Source organism: Branchiostoma lanceolatum, chromosome 12, assembly GCF_035083965.1.
Source record: "Branchiostoma lanceolatum isolate klBraLanc5 chromosome 12, klBraLanc5.hap2, whole genome shotgun sequence".
Classification (NCBI taxonomy): domain Eukaryota; kingdom Metazoa; phylum Chordata; class Leptocardii; order Amphioxiformes; family Branchiostomatidae; genus Branchiostoma; species Branchiostoma lanceolatum.
The window spans coordinates 6154498-6176072 of NC_089733.1; the positions used below are offsets into that span (position 1 = coordinate 6154498).

The following is a 21575-nucleotide window of genomic DNA, read 5'->3' on the forward strand; positions in this document are numbered from 1 at the left end:
ATTTTTGGGGGACAAGAGTTATGTTCTCGGTGTTGACAGACGATCGACCGACGAACAAGCACACACGCACACACACACACACACACACACACACACACACACACACTCATACACACACACACACTCACACACACACACACACACACACACACACTCACACACACACACACTCACACACACACTCACACACACACACACACACACACACACACACACACACACACACACACACACACACACACACACACACACACACACACACACACACACAAACAAATAGACTGACCGACTGACTGACAGAAATAAATTTCCCTACCAGTCAAAGCAACTGCGTGCGAGTGTCTCAGCACCCCTCTACGGTCCTCATGGTATGATCCACATCCGGGACTTTTAAACATTCCAACCATCCAACAAAAGGACGAACATGGAGAGCCACATGTACGAGAATTAGTCTGTTATCATACTATTACATACTATAGTACCAGTCTCATGTTGTGCAACTGTAGTTTAAAAAAGTATATATGAATATAGTACCAAATCACTTGCACTACAGCTATCTTTGTCACATTAAAGGACAGAAAGCTGTATAATTTGGACTATTGGACTTTTTACAAAGGACCCAACTTTGTACGTACCATTACCAACCATCGACTCTACACAATATCGACATCTAGAGATTTAATTTAAAACTGCAACAGTGACGGGTGAGGTGGACCCAGCAAAAGGTTGGTGTCAGAATTATAACGCGTTATCCTGTATTTACCAAGCTTAGTATTCAAGTCATCATGGCTCAGTTGGTTGTCGGGTCTGTCTTCGAATCAGGTGTAGACTTATATAACGTACTCGTAATACGTATTTTTGTCTTGTACTTTTGTATTATCATAGGAATGTTAAAGGCAGCCAAAGCATTTTATGAGACTTGACAACTGGAAATGTTCTAGTTGCTGTAATCTTTATGAAATTGACATTTGATGCCCCTGTTTACCACAGTTGCGTGAGGATTTCTTATCAAAAGTGCTCAAAATCGGCACAAAACTAAGCTACATGGTGATCTTTTAGTTTCACGTTCAGTGTAAATAGACCGATACCATAGCCCCGCCCACCTCCGTCAAAACGTAGAAATGCAAAATTAAAACATAGAAACGCAAATATTTGACGGACATGCAGTCACTCTCTCATTGGTCGAACCGCTAATTGTGATGAACAGTCAGGATCAGTCTATTAGGGCTGGGATATTCTATCAGTTCTCACCACACAACGACATCGTATCTTTGCTCCTTTAATGTCGATATATAATGGTATAGTGTTATTGAAACTTACTATGTGTAGGAATGACTAGAAATTGGAGTTTTTTTATTCACGTTTCAAGCCTCGTAAAATGATCTGGATGCCTTTAAAATGTTTCGCTGTTAATATTCCAGTAAACATTGGACAAACTGTGATAATATATACGACTTTTCAAAACAGTCGGCAATAACAGTAATCGGCAGCTTATCCATAATCAGCGTTTCAGCACGAGTTATGAATATCTGTAGATTATGCCAAACAGTTTATAGGAAAATGTAGCGTTTTACATACAAAACGTTAAAATTTGTATTTTAACAGCTCAAAGTTTGCACACTTGATCATGAACGCCTTCTTGCGGATTGCTTTAGTAGTGGCATTGGCAGCTATAGTGTGTAGTTCACAGTGAATCCTGGCTTTCGGTGTCCCTTCGGTTTTGTTGAGGATGTTGGTTTCGCGTGTATGGTAGAGAGGGTTGTATTCAATAAAGAAATAGTTGATAGGAAATGGTACTGCTGTCTATTTCTTTTTAGGTGGACTCTGGTGTGTTCCTGTGTGTGTACACGTGTTTGTTTTGAGTGTGTATATGTGTGTGTATGCATGTGCAATCGTGTGTGTGTTCCTGTGTACGTACGTGTGCCTTTTTTTTGTGTGTGTGTGTGAGTGCCTGTGTGTGAATTTGTGTGTATGTGTGAATTTGTGCGGTAAGAAAAAAAAGACTATTGATGAAAAAAAAAGACATACAAAAAAAGGCTAGGTCAGTTTGAGAAGAAACTAAGACTAGCACAGCCTTGTATCGAAGCAAATGATGCAAATTTACCAATACCTCGAACGTATCTTCCCCTAACACTTCCCACTCCCGTCATGTAAAGTTGACGACTTGCCCAAATTTTCGGCTGTCTTTGTCAAGGAATGAGTAATCCCTATACTTCAGAACGATCTCAACCAACACAGATGAATGTTCAAACTGACGCTCCACTTAAAGGAGTCCTAAACTCCAGAGGGCGGTGTTATGTTCCACTAGATTATGTATCAATGAATACATTATCAGCCGACTTTTTACAGAATTCTGCTTATGGTGAATTACACAAGGTTTGTTTTTTAAAACAATATGATACTCACTTAACCCTTGCAGACCCTATCCATGTATTCCCTATGTGTAAACATACATCTTTAATGGTGAATATTTTTGGCAAAGATGAGGGTGGTTACGCACAATAAGAAGGCAAATTGTTAATAAGATATAAAAAAAGCACAAAGCAAGACGAGTTTTTCTTAACCACCCTGACATTCTTTTTGTAATCAAACTTTTGTCAGGCCTTGTCAGGCACATTGTAATAAGCCATAGGCTGAGGTTCTTTGATTCAATTAATCAGAAAATAGAGGGTCATCTGGGGAATTCGGTAGAATACTGAATGCTTTTTGATACGCACGGAACTAGTGGGTACTTTATCGTGTACTGTAAAAAGTATTCATTTTCATTTCCTAGAATTATCATCTAAAGGAAAATAACTCCCCCCTCTGGACTTAAGGACTCCTTTAAGTGACAGGGCGGCTGCCAAAATACCGCAAAATTCTGGCCCTGATTTTAACACTCTGTTTTACTACAGAAGTGATTCTTTGGAAAACGGTAAGATTAATCCGTTTATTTTCCCAATGCGGTGCGGACTAACTCAGCGGACTGCGTGTTTGTTTATTTAACTGGGAAGCCGCGGTTTAAGTACGGGGAGGGGCGATCGGGAAGATAGCCGAACATTTGAAGGATTGTATTCAATCAATCACAACCCTTAAGCTGCCAGGTTTTTTAGCCAAGTAAAAATCAAAAATGTTCGACCCCTGACCTCCCTCACGAAACCCGCGAAACACCCGGCGGCGCTAACTCCCCTAACTTCCCGGCTTCGCGCGCTACACGCACGCAAAGCTGTTTTGTTCTGGGGAATACCCTATCCCGGTTATAACCGGGCCCAGCACACAAGGCATATTTCTGTATCCCTAATTAAGTCGGGACTGGAAACATTTCTCAGGACTGGATAGTATTATCTGCCTTCGCTTCTCGTGCAGGACGTGAAACGTGCATGAGGGGAGGGTTTATATTATTAAGGCGGCAAATTGATACCTGTTTTTGCTAGCCTCCACCAGGCCCTCTTACGGGCGTCTGAATCGTAGAATTCGGCAGAAATAGCAATAATTAGCCAGTAGAGTCAGTCCACGGTGAAGGTCACATTTCGCCCGTTTTCGGCCTTCCAATGAAACCCTGGCAAATATTCTCCCTATAGCCGGCGTAGTTAGTCTGGTAGAGAATATGTTTTTGCAACCTTTACTAGTAAAGGAAAATGTAAAGAGGTCACCCTCATACTGTATTTCGTTTTTTCGATAGCTAGTAGTGCAGTTTTTTCGATAGCTAGTAGTGCAATACCGCTCGCGTATTCAGCCAATCAGACAGGGTCACCCCTACTCCGAGTCTCGATAAGTGTGGTGGGTTCTTTGACGACTGAGGCTCCCTTTTACATGGAGTCGCAGGTTTCACGTCACCAACCGAAATTTAGTACTCTTTTTCCATTAATGCAAAAGTTTGCCTCCTACGTTTATCCGCATTCGCTCTTCTCAAAGCTAATAATTCTATTTTTTTTTAAATTCAAAGAAAACATCAAATAATACAAATAAAGTGACATAGACGAAGTGACGGCGGACTCAAGTTGTACTCAACTTATATTCTCGCCGTCACTCGTACATTATGGAAATAAAATGTTTGACAAGACGTGTGAATAGGTGAATGAATACATGTAGATACATAACAGAAGCCTAGTTGGAACCTGAGTCCAAAATTCCCCTCCCAGGGGACTAAAAGCAAAAAGGACACATATCTAGAAACGTTTAGTTGTTGTAAAAAATGTAATATTGGGTAGCATGATTTTCCTGTTGATATCAGAAGCTTAAGAACACACCTGTAAGGCCTTTCAAAAAGGAAACATAAGAAGAAAGAAGGAAAAAAGAACTAAAAGACTACAATTCTCGAAGCAAACCTCGAAAGTTAATTTGACTAATGAGATTGGGAAAACCAAATTAACGCAAACGGTTCCAGAGGGGGAGGTCGGTGCGCATGCGCACGGTGAGCTCCGTGTGGCTCACCTCACCTGCAGCCGTCCGGCCACGTGATCATGACGTCACCACCCGACTTACCATCGCCACTTGTATTTCCGAGTGTCGCGACCAAAACTTATAACTTCGGGATGGACTCTGGCCAGACGACGAGACTTGCAGGGGGAAAACCGCTAACTATAACAGCCAGTTTCACTCCACCGTGACTGTTAGAAACTTCCGGAACTGTTTGTTAATTGCTGACGTCACGTGACCTTTGTTTTGTATTGAAGCTAGAAAAATTTTTGGGGCCAGGTGGTCGCGTTGACGAGGTGGTCGCCTAGGCAGGTTTGACTGTATATATGTTTCCCCCTACTAGAAGTACATGTATCCTTGCAGGTGTCAAGAGGTATTTCAGCTTCATAAAGAACAGTGTGAGCTCAGACTGGAAGGACCTGGCTTGGTGTCTTGGGTTTGAGACACCAGACATAGACAACATTGATGGCAAACTGACAGGGCCCATGACAAGTCCCGCTGTATGGATCTATTACAGCCATGGTACAAGCAGAAGGGAAAAGCAGCCACCATACATGTGCTCATGCATATGGAAGCCCTACAAGATGCACAGTTATGTACATGCTGTGAACAGTCTGAAGGACAGATATTCTGGTATGAGATTTTTATGAAAAACCAAAAACATGACTTTGAAAATGTTAAGATCCTGATTGTTGAGGAAAGTTTGAGATTCCGTTTGATTGGAAAGATCCTTGATGCTTAGAGATATATTCAAAATATTTCTCTTTATAAATCAATTCAGATGAATGTCAAATCCAGACCATTCCGCGCTCCTGCTAGAAAACAAAATGAAAACCCCTCAGCGTTATGAGGCTGGTGAGCCAAGGAAACGCTTCCATACCAGGTAGAGCAGAAAGACAGGAACCACAGGAGAGAGGGACGTAACGGTTCGCCCCGCCACAGAGCCAGTCGTCTCGGCTGGACCCTCCCGGCCCATCAGTAACGGTTCGCCCCGTCGCACAGAGGTCCTTTCACCCGAGTTGATACCGGTCCGGTTCTGATCGGGAGAGCCACGTGTGAAGATGGGGTGGTACGGCGGCGTCCTATCCGTGTTCCTGGCGCTAGCCGTGGTGAATGCAGCGCCTATCCGCCCGTTCGGGTTACGGTCTACGTCTGTGGTCGAGACGGTTTACATCGAGGAGGGTCCCGGGTACGCACGGGAGGGGTCGGGCCTGGACCCCGACGACGACGTCTTCATCGGCCGACCCGACACTACTGGGAACGAGGTGGAAGCGGCAGTTGGGCACGGGATGGCTGGGTGTAAGTACTGCTTTCTTCTTTATCTATTGCCATCCTTAGTTGATGTGAATGGTGCTTTAAAATCTCGGTGCTCACCATCCGAGATGATGAATGCAATCCCTTACAACATGTCCGAGCTGGGGCCGACTATTTGTTGTGCCGACTGTAGAACCGAGACGCTAGAACACACGTACTCGAGAACAGGGCTACCTTCAACTTTCGTCAGAGTCCGCGGACACTTGAGAGAGCAGTAATGAATATAATGACGTAGGGCATTGTTTAGCAAACATTGCCGCGATCCTTTCAGAAAGAAATCAAACACCATGGCTTTGGATATATATTATTCCAGGCAGCATTTTGCTGCCGTATGAAAAGGGAATCGAAGAAAATATATCGCTAAACCACGGTCTCTTGGCCCGCCTCTTGTCTTGATCCCCTGCCTTATTATCACGTCTGTTTGAAAGAAGTTGTAGTAGAGGGGAATCAGCCTCTAGCCGCACCTAACCAAGAACACGTGTCCCGTAAGTGATTGTTCCGCAAAGGTGAAACGCAGGTGAAACGGTGACACAAGTCGTCCTACCGGGGGGTAGGACGTGTAGGCACGTGTAGCCTCCATCGAGTTTCTCGCTTCTACTATTTTTCTTTCTTTCTTTCTTTCTTTCTTTCTTTCTTTCTTTCTTTCTTTCTTTCTTTCTTTCTTTCTTTCTTTCTTTCTTTCTTTCTTTCTTTCTTTCTTTCTTTCTTTCTTTCTTTCTTTCTTTCTTTCTTTCTTTCTTTCTTTCTTTCTTTCTTTCTTTCTTTCTTTCTTCCTTTCTTTCTAGCTCTCTTTCTTAAACCTGTTCTCTAACTCGACTCGCGTGAAAATGAGTACATAGATTCGGTTAGGGACGTCCTCTCAGATTGAACGTAAAGTCGGAGGCACTGCGTTTGAGAAGAGCCACATATTGGGCAAGTTAAAGAACCCATCACACTTGTCGATGAGGGTAGGGGTCCATCCCGGTGCGAGTGGATCAAACAGTACATACGTACAGTCCAGTCTTGCAAGGCTAGTGGGTTAGTCGATCCTCAACGATGGAAAGTTCGCCAGAGGCCCCAGGGTCTTCTCTGTATAACTCTTTAACCCATTTTCGTCGACATCTAACAACCCATCCCCCCCCCCCCGACCCAAGCATTGCGGAAGGTAGCATCCCGATACGTTCATTGCTAATGGATTTATCGCTAATAAAATAGATAGTTTTCGTTAGATACTCAAGCAACAGGAGAAATTTTGTAAACGGTCAGTCGTTTCAGGTGGCATCTACTAAATTTCAACAGTGGTTGAAAAAGAACTGTAGCAACCAAAACTATCAATTGAAAAGTCGAACCTTCATCGATGTTGCTAGTCTTTCCTGTGTCTGTTTACATTTGGCACGAGCATTAGCAGACCCTTAGTGTATTCGAACCCTATACACTCCAGCTTGTGACGTTCAAACCAACCCAAACCGGCGGCGAGAGCGGAAACTTGTGTTTATTGATGTTGTTTATCTGAAGCGCCTGTTTTCTGTCGGACAGGGGAGGGTGACATCTTCATTCAACAGCCTCCCACGCTACTGTAAACACACGATATGGCCAAAATACTTTCCTCGAACTTTTGGTTCGTAAATCCGTGGTTTAAAGCTACCTCTACTTCTTTAATACCGGTACAATGACCTAGTTCGAAGAGCGCGCGCCAAATCTTCGTATTTGGTAGGTCGGAGTTCGATCCCTGGCCGAGTCTTACCGCAGATTTTGAAAATGGTACATACTGTTTTCTCTACTGAGCACTCAGCACTGGGAAGGCGTATGGTACTGCTGTAGTTGATAACACACCACTACCGGTGGACTAGTGATTGTACAAAGTTGTGTGGCCCAAGGGCTATTGAGACGGGCGCCACCCTTTGCACCGTCTGGTGCGGGACAGACTTTTATCATATTTGATACAATTTTGCAACCGATACCAACGTGTACAAAACGTAAAGCACGATTCGACGATGGCCTATTTTACAGTGCCCCCCCCCCCCCCCCCCATGCCTTCAATAAAAAGTGACCTACAAGCCGATTTGAGATGAGGTGAACTGGCCTGTTTGACCTACAAATACGGTACATGGTACATCATTGTAGACATTTGGATAAATGTACAATGTTATCGAAACACTTTTTCAAAAAGTTTATACGAAAACCGCTTAATACCTATTGTAGTATTTAATTTACATTTAACAATCTTACACACACATGATTCATTGACGTTCATAGTGCGTTCAAAAGTGTCACACAGTATGGTTAAGTGGTTTCATGAAACGACAAGTTCGACATTTAAACCATCTTAGGTTCATGATGCCAATTGAGTGTGGTAGACTCGATATTTTAGAAGGAATTTAGTGACATTTAGGAATAAGATTTAAGATTCCCATAAATATACTAAGTTCAAACAAACAGATAGCCTGGATGCCAGACCCCCAAACTCTGAAATATCTATAGTGACACGATAGATATTTCAGAGTTTGGGGGTCTGGCATCCAGGCTAACAAACAGATGGCTTGTTGTTTCGCCGCGAACACGGTGCCTATTCTACCTCTCACAGACTCTTAACTAAAATTTTGTATAGTTGATGTAAAAATATAGTAAACATCATACTTCTTTGTTCACTTTGTTAAACTTATGCTTGTTCAATGTATATCTGTAGAATTAGAAAATGGTGTTAAAAACGAGAGTGTCCAGATACATTTCATTTTATATTGTTAAACTGCATTCGGCCAAAATGCACCAATGATACAAAACTAATAGACAAAAAAGACAATTCTCACCTACCACCCGTTTTTTAAGGATGGTAATCAAAAACACAACATTACTTTTTCAAGGCCTTTGAAGGTTGGCAGGCTAGGCGCGAATATGTGACGAATCTTGTACGAAGTCTACACAAACTTTGACAGGAAACGTAACCCAGAGTTTCTCTTCTTCCAAGTCTTAATCCGATCGCCGCTCTTTTCTGACAGACAAAAATAATCAAGGAGTTTGACGGACTCAAGTTGTCAGAGGAAAGATTATCGGGATGCGGCAGGCTGGATTAAGACTGTCATCGGCAAGCTGTGACACGTTTGTACGGCCTTCTGTTCGGCCTTTCTGGCGTTTTAACTAGATCTTTGTCCTTCAAGATGGGGTGAGAAGACGCGGTCACATTCGTCCTACCCATTCGTCCTACACTTCTATTTTGTCTTTGGATTGTCAGCGATACTATGAATCAACCAACCAACCAACCAATCCATCAATCAATCAATCAATCAATCAATCAATCAATCCATCCATCCATCCATCCATCCATCCATCCATCCATCCATCCATCCATCCATCCATCCATCAATCAATCAATGTGCGACCGTTGTCCTTTACATGAATGGGACGAAATTTGGTCACGTCCGTACTACCAAGGAGGTTGGTTCTACCAAGGAACCAAGGTTCTACGATTATTTTTGTCGAAATATTTTCAGCGAGGCTTTAAATCAATCAATCAATCAATCAACCAACCAATCAATCAATCAATCAATCAATCAATCAATCAATCAATCAATCAATCAATCAATCAATCAATCAATCAATCAGTCGGTTCGCCTTCATTGCAGTGCCGACAGATATAGGGGGAAGCGAACTGTTAAAACTAGAATTGCAAATTAGAACTGAACTAGAAATGCACAGATAGAAAAGAGTACCAATGTTGCAATTAGCGCAAATCAGTATTCATAGCCTCCCTCGCAGACCGGTGGCATTTTTTTTAGGGGGGGGGATGTGGGGCGTGGAACTCTGATTCGCGATTTTCAACATGAGCTAAGGTTTTGTATGCTTAGAAAGGGAATATGCCTTAGGAATAGGCCCGCCCCAACGCGAATCAGAGCCCCACAAAATATAAACGACACTGCCCAGAAGTCTGCGAAGGAGGCTGCAAATTCAGGCGTAAAACACGAAGAATGAGTCGATCCTCGCATCTGCTTGGAGAAAGGCTACACAGAAAGCCGCGCGAAATGAATGATTGATCTACAGGCTCGTTGAAAATTCTGAATAAAAAAAGAAGAAGAAGCGAAGAACAGTCGTGACGGCGACTTTGTGTCCCGTTTCACTCACGTGAAGGCCAATTGAAGAAACAGAGTAAGTCTGGTTTGAATTTCATCACTAAGATGTCACTGATCAAAAATGCTATGTCACTATGCCAGGAGTCTACCCACAAAAATGAGCTAGGGTCGGCAGGTTTTGCTAGGGTCGGTCGCGTAACCGGAAACAGAACATTTCTGCTAGGCCGAACCGATACAACAATGGGTGGAGTGTTCGCTTCGGGGGTTGCGGGTTCAATACACGGCCGAGTCATGCTAAAAGACTTTAACGATGGAACACGTACTGTTTCTTCTACTTAACACTCAGCACTTATAAGAAAGAGTATGGGATATACACACCAATAGATCCCCTGCTGTGCTGCGTGCATATCTGTGTGGCCCAAGGGCTACAGTAACGGAGATAGGCGCTACGCCACCACCCATGCAGCGAAAGATGCAGGAAGGATTTCAACTAACTTCTGCTTTTACCAAGGAGGTCATGGTTTAGCCGGAGTTAGTTCGTGTGTTGGTACGTAAGTTAACAGTATGACTCCAAATGTTATTGATGAACCCAAACCCACGCACGTAAAAGAACCCAGCACACTTATCGTCAAAGGTAGGGATGACCCGTATACTTGTCAATAAAAGCGTGTTGTAAAGAAGCCGCATTGCGCTATCGAAAAAGCATTATGTTGCGAGGATGATCTACTTCAAGTTAAAATCCAAATCTACTAATAACATGTTTATTGCAAATCATTTCCCGAAGGCTAATTTAAAATAACAAGATAGACGCAATGAAAAACAACGACAACGTGGTACACGTGGCTCCTTTAATATCCAAATTGTTAATGTTCTCAATCTAAACTCTTAGGTTTTATTTCTTTTTCTTTTTTTCAAAGCGGTAGAATACGAAGGACCCTAATTTTTTACTGAACAGAAGTGTCGATGTGCCTGCCGTTGGGTAAACGGGAAAGACATTGCGGCATATTTTCCTCGCACAACATACCCTTAGAAGTGGCCATAAACTCTGAAGTTACGGCTGCGACTAGACCTCCCAGACAGAAGAAATTTAAAATCAGTGACACACAGTGTACTAACTGGCTATCTTCCAACCCCAACGTTTATTTTTCCGGCCCTGCAACAATAATTGGAGGATTGGAACAGCAAGATTTTATAAGTTCCATCTGATCAACTTAAACTTTCTCAAAACAGGAAGTGTTCGATCACAATTTCCTTAAAACGCTGGAACTGAAGAAAGTTATTCTTCAATTTTTCAGTGACATAGTTTGGGCTGTAATTTATTTTGGCTGTGAAATTCCATACTGCCTATTTTGATGTTCTCTTCAAAACTCCAAATTTATATCTATGTTTAGGAAGTCTGTTCGTCCATTCAGACATAAGAATCTCTTTTTCTTTCTGGGCGTGGATGTAATATATATTGAAGTTTATTGAAGTTTATTGCAAGTTCATGCCCGTGGGCTAATTGCAAATACATGATAAAAACATAGGAAAAACATACATGCGTCAGTAAACTGTGTCTGACTTTGCTGTAACAATAGGTTACTGGTACTATATACAATAACATATAATATAACTATAATATGTACTATATAATATAACAACTACATTTCCGGTGAAGTATGTCCCGTAGTTGGTCTGCATCGTCTTCAGAGACTTGGAGTCTAAAGTTAAATACTCTTACAGATCTCCTATAGATGTAGACCATAATATCACATTAAACGTTAAACGCTCTGGGTTTGAAATATTGTACCCTTGGGAATGGCATTTTACACATATTTCCTTCAGGGGAAAATGAATTCCTATCTTCGGCTAGAGACGTCCTTTTGAATGGGACGTAACGCCGGAGGCCCCGTGTTTGAGGATAGCCACACCTCGAGCACGTTAAAGGCATCCAGAGCATTTATGAGGCTTGAAACTTGAATAAAAAAACTTCAATTTCTAGTCATTCCTACACTTAGTAAGTTTCAATAACACTATACCATTACATATCGACATTAAAGGAGCAAAGATACGATGTCGTTGTGTGGTGAGAACTGATAGAAAATCCAAGCCCTAATAGACTGATCCTGACTGTCCAATTAGCGGTTCGACCAACGAGAGAGTGACTGCATGTCCGTTAAATATTTGTATTTTTATGTTTTAATTTTGCATTTCTACGTTTTGACGAAGGTGGGCGGGGCTATGGTATCGGTCTATTTACACTAGGCGCGTGAAACTAAAAGATCACCATGTAGCTTATTTTTGTGCCGCTTTTGAGCACTTTTGATAAGAAATCCGCACGCAAATGTGGTAAACAGTGGCATTAAATGTCAATTTCATAAAGATTACAGCAACAAGAATATCTCAAGTTTTAAAGCCTCATAAAATGCTCTGGGTGCCTTTAAAGAACCCAACACACTTATCGAAAAGAGTAGGGATCCGTCCCAGTGTGAGTGGATCAAAACTTAACAGTCCAGTCTTACGCATGCGCAGCTTGTACCTACTGTACACAACTGGTGTGTTCACGGCCAAAGGCAGTTTACCGGTTATGCAAAAACGAAATACAATAGTATTTCTTTTCAAATGGCACATGACACTAATTTCACATTCAGTTCGACTTTCAAGATAAGTTCCCGGTATGATGCTATAAAAAAAATCAACTAATTACAAGACGTCGCAAATGTAGAGCGATCGAGTCACAGCTAGGCCTAAGTGCACATTTGTCTGATGATTTACACATTATTTTTCCTTTCCTAATACCGGCTATACAGATACAGATACAGTAAGCCCAGTGAAACTCTCATTGGGGTCATATGGCGTAACGGTAGGGAGTTCGAATCCCCTAATGCCACCGATGTTGTGCCCTTGGGAAAGGCACTTTACACGACTTTCCTCACTCCACCCAGGTGTAGAAATGGGTATACTGTTCTCTGTACGTGGCACTGTTGAAATAAGTTATGATAAACTTGAGTGCAGTGCCACGTCGTCCTTGTCTATCCAAAAACGACGTAAAACAAACTCTCCTTTCTTTTCTCTGGGCGCGGGTTCAATCTGTTAACCACATCTCCACTGAATTATATCCCCTAGTCGGTCTGTGTCGCGTCCCCGTACCTTATGTAACCTTTTGTTGGCGCGGAGCTCAGCAGGACAGACGGCGCGGTGCGACTGAAAGATCACCCGAGTCAAGATATATTTTCCTAGGAGCGCTCTCGGTGAAACGTGGGACGGATTTGAAACATCTGCTTCACTTTCTGAAGTCTTTCTACTGAGATGTTTTCACGTTGATCCAATAAAAGATTGTGCCTGTCAGATTTGACCTGACGCAGAGGATCTAAAAATAGATTACATTTAAATGTCATGTTTTAAATGTCATGTTGCTGTTGTTTGAAGAAAAAGTAGATAAAGTTCCAGACATTAAGTCTTTTCCTACTAGTGTCGAACAACAAAGTTGCTAATCATAAAACAATTCAATGTCAGATATTGACATTTTTTCCTATGGTCATTTTGCAAAAGGCAATGCGTGACTATTTGTTCATTGAGTTGCATGAAAATTACGTTATGACTTTGCCTATTGAATGGATCGCATGTCACAATAAGAAGTGTACGTTTATGAAGGTTAGACATCCAGGTAAACAATACATGAAGATAATTCAAACTCGACAACTGTATAAAATTCGGAGATTTATTTCCGGACATTTCGAGTGACATCCATCACTCTTAATCTATTGACGCTGAAGAAGAGTGATGGATGTCACTCGAAACGTCCGGAAATAAATCTCAAAATCTTATCCAGTTTTAGAGTTTGAATTGTCTTAATAAGTAGCGTAGTGCAGGACAGCAGTCAGAACCCGGTATCTGCCAGAAAACTGTGCGTAGTTGGGAAACAGATCACTGGTGGGGTCTGTAACGGAGGCTAGCAATGACGCGAGTCACCTCTGTGTTGAAAGAGGCGACACGTTTCGTCCGGGAAGCGCGCCAAAATCAACGCACGTGTGAACTGTGTGTCTCTGTTCTAATCTTAAACGTTGCCAAACGACTTGAAGGAAGTCATTTTATTGAGGAAACAATACAAGGACAAGGATATAATGGCGCTGCACTTAAGTTCAAAACTTCAACAGCGTTTATTTATGTCTATTCTTTTTGTTTATTCAGCTGAGAGATGAGGGTGTGTCACGACGCGGTGTTTATTCATTATCTCCAGGAAAAAAGGCTTTTTCATGGAGATACTGTTTTGCTTGCGTTTGGTGTTTGTGTGTATGTATGTGTCACCGGACGCTTAAAGTCACCATAACTGTAGAACCTGTACATGGATTGTAATGATTTTGGGTATGTGGGTGGGTGTTAGGAGGAGGAAGGTCAAGGTCGATTTTGGGCCCCCTGGCATGTGTGACTGGAACTGCAATGGCGTATTTGTTAAAATCTTCAATGTAGAAGAACTGAAGAGTGGATCGACAGATCGTCATGTTCTTTGGTACACAGGTAGGTTAGACCAAGTTGTACACACTTAAGTGCAAACTATGCAAATGAGACCGAATTTGCATAAGTAAGGAGGTAAATCGTTTGCATGGGTGTCGTCGGATGCTTAAAGTCAGCATAACTGTAGAACGTGTAGATGGATTGTAATGATATTTGGTATGTGGGTATGCGCTGGGAGGAGAATGGTCAAGGTCGATTTTGGGCCCCCTGGTTTGTGTCCCTGGAACTGCAATGGCCTATTTGTAAAAATGTTCTAAAGGGGTATAACTGAAGAGAGGAACAACAGATTTTCATGTTATTTGGTACGCAGGTAGGTTGGACAGAGATGTACACACTGAAGTGCAAATCATGCGAAGTTAGTGTGTTTGCGTGTGTGTGCGCGTGTGTGTATGTTTGTGTCACCGTGTATGTATGTATGTGTTACCGGACGCTTAAAATCAGCATAACTGAAGAACGTGTGGATGGATTGAAATGATATTTGGTATGTGGGTAGGTGCTGGGAGGAGAAAGGTCAAGGTCGATTTTGGGCCCCCTGGTATGTGTCACTGGAACTGCAATGGCGTGTTTGTAAATATTTTGCAAGGAGAATAACTGAAGAAAGGAGCGACAGATTTTCATGTTATTTGATATGTAGGTAGGTTGGACAGAGATGTACAAACTGAAGTGCTAATTATGCAAATTCATACTGAATTTGCATAAGTAATGAGGAATATCTACTCTATTGTGGGCTTTGAGGTCGCACCATCTGTTGGTCTCTTATCTAGGTCAGTAGCTATCTATAGCCACTTCTCCCCTTGCCCGGCCAGTGTGGGTCATACCATTGAGGGATATAGAATGGGGGGAACTGGTTTAATAAAAAAAACAAAGTTTCATGGAGATTTTGGGTCCTAAGACTCTTGTTAATTTTTTTTGTTTGTTATCGTTTACAATTTGTTTATTTAGTATCCCCTGCTAAGCAGTGCTGGGAAAGATGGGGCCGTACTCAGGTGGAGTGTCTAGTCATGTTTGTTTATTTGTTTGTTTATTTGTTTGTTTAGTATCCCCTGCTCAGCTGTGCAGAGAGAATTGGGGGCGTGCCCTGATGGTTTGTTTAGACATGTTTGTTTATCTATTTGTTTGTTTGTTTAGTATCCCCTGCTCAGATGTGCAGAGAGAGATGGGGGCGTGCCCTGATGGAGTGTTTCCATGACTACCGGCGCGCCATGAACGACCTGGGCGAGCTGCTGTTATCCGCGGAGGGACAGACGCTGTTCTGCGGGTAAGATTCTACTGTAAAAGCTTTTACTTTTGCGGTGGTGGTGCCATTTCATGGTAGCAGGGAAAATGAGTTTTCGCGGTGTTTTTATGTTTGCGGTCGAATCAATTTTGTACTACAGTAGTATTATATGGTAAACGCATATTTGCGGTGTGATTTCGCGGTGGAGGGGTCACCACAAAAATTAAACCACCTTAGAAGCTTCCAGTCAGGTACCCATTTTTGCACCCAGGTGGAGTGAAGAAAGTCGTGTATTTCCCAAGGACACTACGTCTATCCAGATCAGACGTGATCTAAAATCCGAACCGTGACGTCTTGATCTCGTGCCCTCTATTTGTGTAACTAAGCCTCTGCCACGTAAGCCGTCGGGTGTACAAAAAACTGTCTTTTTGTTAACACCAGCCAATGCATATATCTCCCGGAAGTTTTGCATACAAAAAAGAAATCAAACCCATTAACAACTGTTTTGATTAGAAGTATAGCGCTAGTTGACGACTTTCATTTTACTTTGTGTTATCATTATCTCATTTCCTTGTATTTTTGCAATTAGCCTCCGGGCATGAACTTGCAATAAGGTTATTATCTCCATGAAAAATGGAGATATAGTTTTGGGTGTGTCTGTGTGTTTGTTTGTCTGTCTGTCTGTCTGTCTGTTTGTCTGTTTGTGTTTCCGCACTACTGTAGTCAGCATAACTCAAGAACCTCTTGATGGATTACGATGATATTTGGTATGTGGGTAGGTGTTGTGAAGCCTAAGTTCAGGGTTGATTTTGGGCCCCCTGGTATGTGACCTTGGTACTGCAGCAGAACTTCAATTTTTGTATCTTTTGACCTGGACGTGCTGTGGTCTTGATTTTAGGGTGGCAGATAGCTTGTGATGTAATAAAGAAGTGGTGTAGGTTTGGGCTCTCTAACAGCTTTTCTGGAACTGCAGGGGCGTTTTTGTGAAAATCTTCTAAGGAGAATAACTGAACAAAGGAACAACGGATTTCCATGATATTTAGTATGCAGGTAGCTTAGATAGAAATATAAACAATGAAGTGCAAATTATGCTAATTGGGACTTAATTTGCATAGCTAATGAGGAAAATCTATATTTGCAGTGTTTTTCATTATCAGACTCAAATACATGTAACATATGTAGATTATGGAAAGTGGAGCATGAACAGATACCAATTATACAAATGAATTCCTAATTTGCATAATTAATGCAAAAACACCATAATTCATCTAAATGGAAAATTATAGGACTGTCAATATTGCAACATGTGTAAGTTAGATAAAGGTGTTTATGACCAAGCATATATTATGCAAATGTGCATTTGCATGAATAGAATTGTTCATGGAGATATGAGGTCGTGGAACTCTTGTTATAAAAGAAGTGCTCAAAACTTTTCCCTTTTCCTCCCTGCAGTGTGCGGCAAACCTTAAACGTCTGACTCATACCTTGTCTGACACTTTTGGGAGACCAGCGTAGAGTTTGTCCAGTGCTACTCCCATGTTATGTTGTGAACTGAACTCGTCTTAACGTACACGTAAGGCCACAGCAAGTAAATTTTATGGATGACATCCTCCGCAGACTCCAAAATTAATGAGATAGGGCGAAAAAAAAAACAAGGCGGGCCAAAAAAAACCAAGATTCCTATATTTTCAAATTTTGAGATCATAAGTCTTGTTAAACAAGAATTGAGGCGACGAAATATGATATCAGGACCAACAGCTATATTCCTGTATTCAACCAAATAGATCTAGATGTGTATACATCTCAATAGACTAACTACAACAAATGCAGAAAAGATCTTGTTGTACCATCATCTGAAGCAACTACACTGGGAATTCGTATGCGTTGAAACACCTTGTGTTTACAGCTCAATTAACCAGACCCCCCCCCCCCCCCCCCATTATTTACATAATGTCCTTGCTAGAACAAATGCAGAAAACAGCTTGGGTACTGGGTATTCATATGCAATGAAACACCTTAGCGTAAAGGTTGACAGTCTAAGCCTTAGACTGTCAACCTTTACGACATATCTGCCAATTTTTGGCATGTTGACCACCGTCGGAGGACAATGAAATTTCTTGTTTTTTATTTTGAAATCAGGCGAAAATTAATGAGCGCGATGATGTCATCCATAAAAATTACTTGCTGTGGCCTAAGGCAAAAAAAAAGAAGTGTTCAAAACTTTTTCCTTTTCTTGCAGTGTCCAGATGGAGCTGTACCAGTGTTACCAGACCGTTCTGGACCAGCCGTTCTGCCAACAGGACAACGAGATCGACTCGCGGCGGACAAAAATACAGACGGACATGCGCGTCATCCGCCAGAAATGCGACGACTTCCGATAGAACGGAGAACTGCAGCAGAAAGGACATTTATGTCGTTGTCAACAGAATTTTCTATCATTCTGATACAAGTTTTAACTGTAATTTTCTATAATACTAAGCATACAGGTATACACAGCTGGTTCACAGTCTGAAATGCGCATGAGCAGTATGATGCATTGTGGGTAACGTGAAAGTTGAATGACCGTGACATAAAACAAGTTTGGAACTGTATCAGGCATGGTCTAGACAAGACTTGTTAAAACTGATAGGAGCCTGTATCTTTGACCTTGCGCATGCGTAGTTCAAATCGTGAACCAGCTTATCATAAACGATGTAAAGTTCTGAATGTCAGGGAGAGGGGCCAATGACTTTTTAGAAATAGATGCTTCTTACTTTTACATCTTTCCGTTATCATCTAACACAGTTGTACAACCTACTCTAATATAGTGTCGTTCAAGTATATCATGGCATGTCCACAAAAATATCTAAATGTATTAACTAAAATTACGTTGGCAGCACGCCTATGAACATTCGACATACGGACTCAATTTATCTTTTGTATTAAAACATGTACTTTCCTCTCGTTCTTCATGTCTTGAAACGTGATGCAAGTGTGTATACGGTGTTTTCACCCACGTGACTATGACGTCAGCATCGTCCTCCATGCTGGTTGGTTGAATCTGGATGTCGCCTGGTTGGCTGCTGGCTGTAGGGAGAATAATTTGCCAGGGGAGTTTGGCCAACATAGGGTCTCATTCGCCAGGACAGTTAATACGTGCTACCCTTACCGCGGACTTTCTCTCCTGGCCAATTTATTCACAGTATTTGTGCCGAATTCTACGAACTATTACCCTTTATAGTCCATGGGCCATGACCGTTTTTTTTTTTTTTTGATTTTCACACACAGTCCAGAATAGACCATCTTTGGCCTACAGAATTTGGTTATTGCAGATTTAAAAAAATAAAAACCAATGACAGCACTGGTCCCTCTTGGTGGTACAAAAACTGTCCAGGCCCATAGACTACTGTCATCAGTAGTATTAGGAAGGCCTGGTGGAGGTTTGATACAGGTTCAACCGACCAGTTTGGCAGCTGTGATGTCACGTGCTAACGCCCTGTTGGAAAATGGATGCAGGCTCTGACACTAGGTTTAAAAATAGCGCCAGCACATGTACCTGGGACAGTGGGGGAGGATTCGTGCCATGGGTTATGGAGACGAACCCAATAGGACAGACCTATTGGAGCCCCCAGACTGACTTCAGGATGTCACAGACAGTGACAAGGAAGTCCTGATGACAGACTTGGAAGTTGGAGGATTTCCAGCTCCGCATAAGGTCACACTTACAGCTGACAAACCAGAGTTGGCTGCAACGAGTTAGGCATACTGCAACTCAAACCATTTTGCTTAGACTCTTAGAAAAATAAATTGAAGGATGCCTGTAAAGATTTAGACTACCCACCTGCAAACTGCAAGTTTGATATTGAAAGAAAGAAATACAGTCAAACCTGCACAAGTGACTAAGAGTCTTTATAAGGACCAGCTGGTCAATGGTGGTCCCTTAGATAACTTTTCACATAATCAACCCAAAAGTCAATCCCACGAGCATTAAGAATCCTGTCTGTAGCGACCACCTGTCCACATAGACTAGATTTTATATGTCCCTTGAGTGGTCTTCTTGGGCAGTTTTGATTTAAAAAACAAGATGGATTTGGACAAGCTGAGGGAACACTGACTTGTTATCATGAACCACACCCCACAGAATGGAAATAAAATCATTCGATCCTTGATGTTGAACTCAAAGTTTTTTTTTTCCATTTATCGAAAGAATTTTGGATAAAAGGAAAGTGTCAATATCAAAATCTTAACCGAAATAAACTGTTTTAAAAGTATAAAACATAAAATCTCATGACACTTCTTCCTTTCACACAATGGATGTCACTGGTAACGTCTAGAAGTAATCTCCTAATCTTATCCGGTTGTACAAATTGAATCTTAAAATCACAATTAAGATGTTTTCATTTTTCTGCAACTGTTACCATGGTAACTTACATTAGAGCCAGCGACCGACGAGCAACCAAATATTTGACTGATCACTCCACAAATTTCAAAGACGAAAAATGATTTATGCTTTATATATGTTTTGTGTCTTTTGTCGTCTTTAAAATCATTCTTTTGCATTGGGCATCATATTCCAATTATAAAACAGAAACACAAATCCAATTTTGATCGCTCATCAATAGCTGTCTGGTAGATTAACTGCCTTAACTACCATCTCGAGAGGTCTGGGCTGCTAAAAGTAAGTCCTCGTCTGAAATCTCACAGCTGTCAACGGTTGTTTGTATTGTTCTTGAGTTACTAGTATCGTCATGGCAATGCTGTAACCCTGCATCAGAGATGCTGTTGTTGACAGACTGGTTGCTATGGTAATGCTGTGTTGCAGCAAGCTGGTCCTCTTTAGAAACCTCACAGTTTTCAACAATTGTTTCAACTTTCCCGGAATTGTTGTCATGGCAACAATCCTGTTCCCTAATGTCAAGAGCCGTTTTTGTTTTCCTGCAATCACTGCCATGGCAACGAGTTGCAGCCGCAAGTAAATCATTGTCAGAAGTCTCTTTAGCTGTTCTTATTTTCCTAGAATTGTTGTCAAAGCAATGTCCCTGTTCCTCAACAGCTGATTTTGTGTTCCTGGCATCGTTGCCATGGCAACGATTTTCCGCTGCGAGTAAGTCATTGTCGGAAACCTCCCAGGTGTCTTCAATTGTTGCTATAGTCAAAGACTTTTCTTCGCTTTTGGCTGCTGCTATCACCATTGCCGTATCGTCCTCAGCGAGTAAGTCTTGGTCGGACGGTTCTTGTCCGTCTGCGTCCCAAGAAGCGCCTGTACCCAAATCCGTCTCGACTTCCTCGCAGGAATGTTCCTGAGATGTGAGCGCCGACAGCAAGTCTTCGTCCTCAACTCCCGAGTCCCAAAATTGGTCCTGGGTGTTGGTGAGTCAAGAATCATTCATTAGTCAGCTATAAGAGCTGGAAACACAAGAGAATCTAACAGGAATTCTAACTGTCCTAGATTCCGAGGTAATCCATTGATGAATCGAAGCTGAAAAGCCCTAACCCCTTTGAAGGGCATATCTTTAAATGTACAGACTCTAACCAGGGTCACTACCCGCAGAATCACAGATTGAAGTCTCTACTCTCACAGATGTTTATCCCTTCTTTTCCAAACTTTCCTCATCCATGTGAAACCAACTCACCTCTTCCAGAATAAATGCAGGCAGCACTTCAGCTGGAAGAGGCCTCTCTGGAGAGATAAAGATTTTTTAGGCATCATTAGTTGTAACAAGGACTGCTAAGATCCTTCCAGCATTGCCATGCTTATCCTTGTCATTATCTGGGCAAGGTGGCCAATATACCTGGCAATCTTGCCTGGAAAACTGCAAACTAGGAACCTAAACTGGCATGATCTGTAAAAGACTTACGTCACTTGGTTACAGAAAACTTGATATTTGTTAAAATGTTGTGCTGTGATCTTGTTGATATATCTAAAGTTAAAGTTATGAAATAATTAAATACATGTACAATTGTACATTGGGCCACACTTATATACACAGACTCACACACACCCAGACACACACATATACACAAACACATACACACACTACCACATTCACTCTCTCTCTCTCTCTATCCAATTTAACATCTTTTGTTCCCCATCATCTGGGGGTTAGACGTGCTTGCACATGGATGGGGAA

General features: G+C 41.9%; 1 protein-coding gene across 1 annotated transcript; it reads left to right on the plus strand.

The window, feature by feature from the left end:
- Positions 1–5393: 5393 nt before the first annotated feature.
- Positions 5394–17969, plus strand: LOC136446203 (uncharacterized). Its single transcript, XM_066444516.1, has 3 exons — positions 5394–5697; positions 15378–15507; positions 17705–17969. Exons 1-3 carry the CDS (start codon positions 5460–5462, stop codon positions 17844–17846), a joined length of 510 nt encoding a protein of 169 aa, XP_066300613.1. The 5' UTR covers positions 5394–5459; the 3' UTR covers positions 17847–17969.
- The last annotated feature ends 3606 nt before the right edge of the window (positions 17970–21575 follow it).

Excerpts from the sequence above, each read along its gene's own strand:
- LOC136446203 (XM_066444516.1), top strand. The coding sequence starts at position 5,460 with ATGGGGTGGTACGGCGGCGTCCTATCCGTGTTCCTGGCGCTAGCCGTG. Across the intron at positions 5,698-15,377 it reads TGGGCACGGGATGGCTGGGT|TATCCCCTGCTCAGATGTGC; the intron begins GTAAGTACTGCT and ends TTGTTTGTTTAG. Across the intron at positions 15,508-17,704 it reads GGACAGACGCTGTTCTGCGG|TGTCCAGATGGAGCTGTACC; the intron begins GTAAGATTCTAC and ends CTTTTCTTGCAG.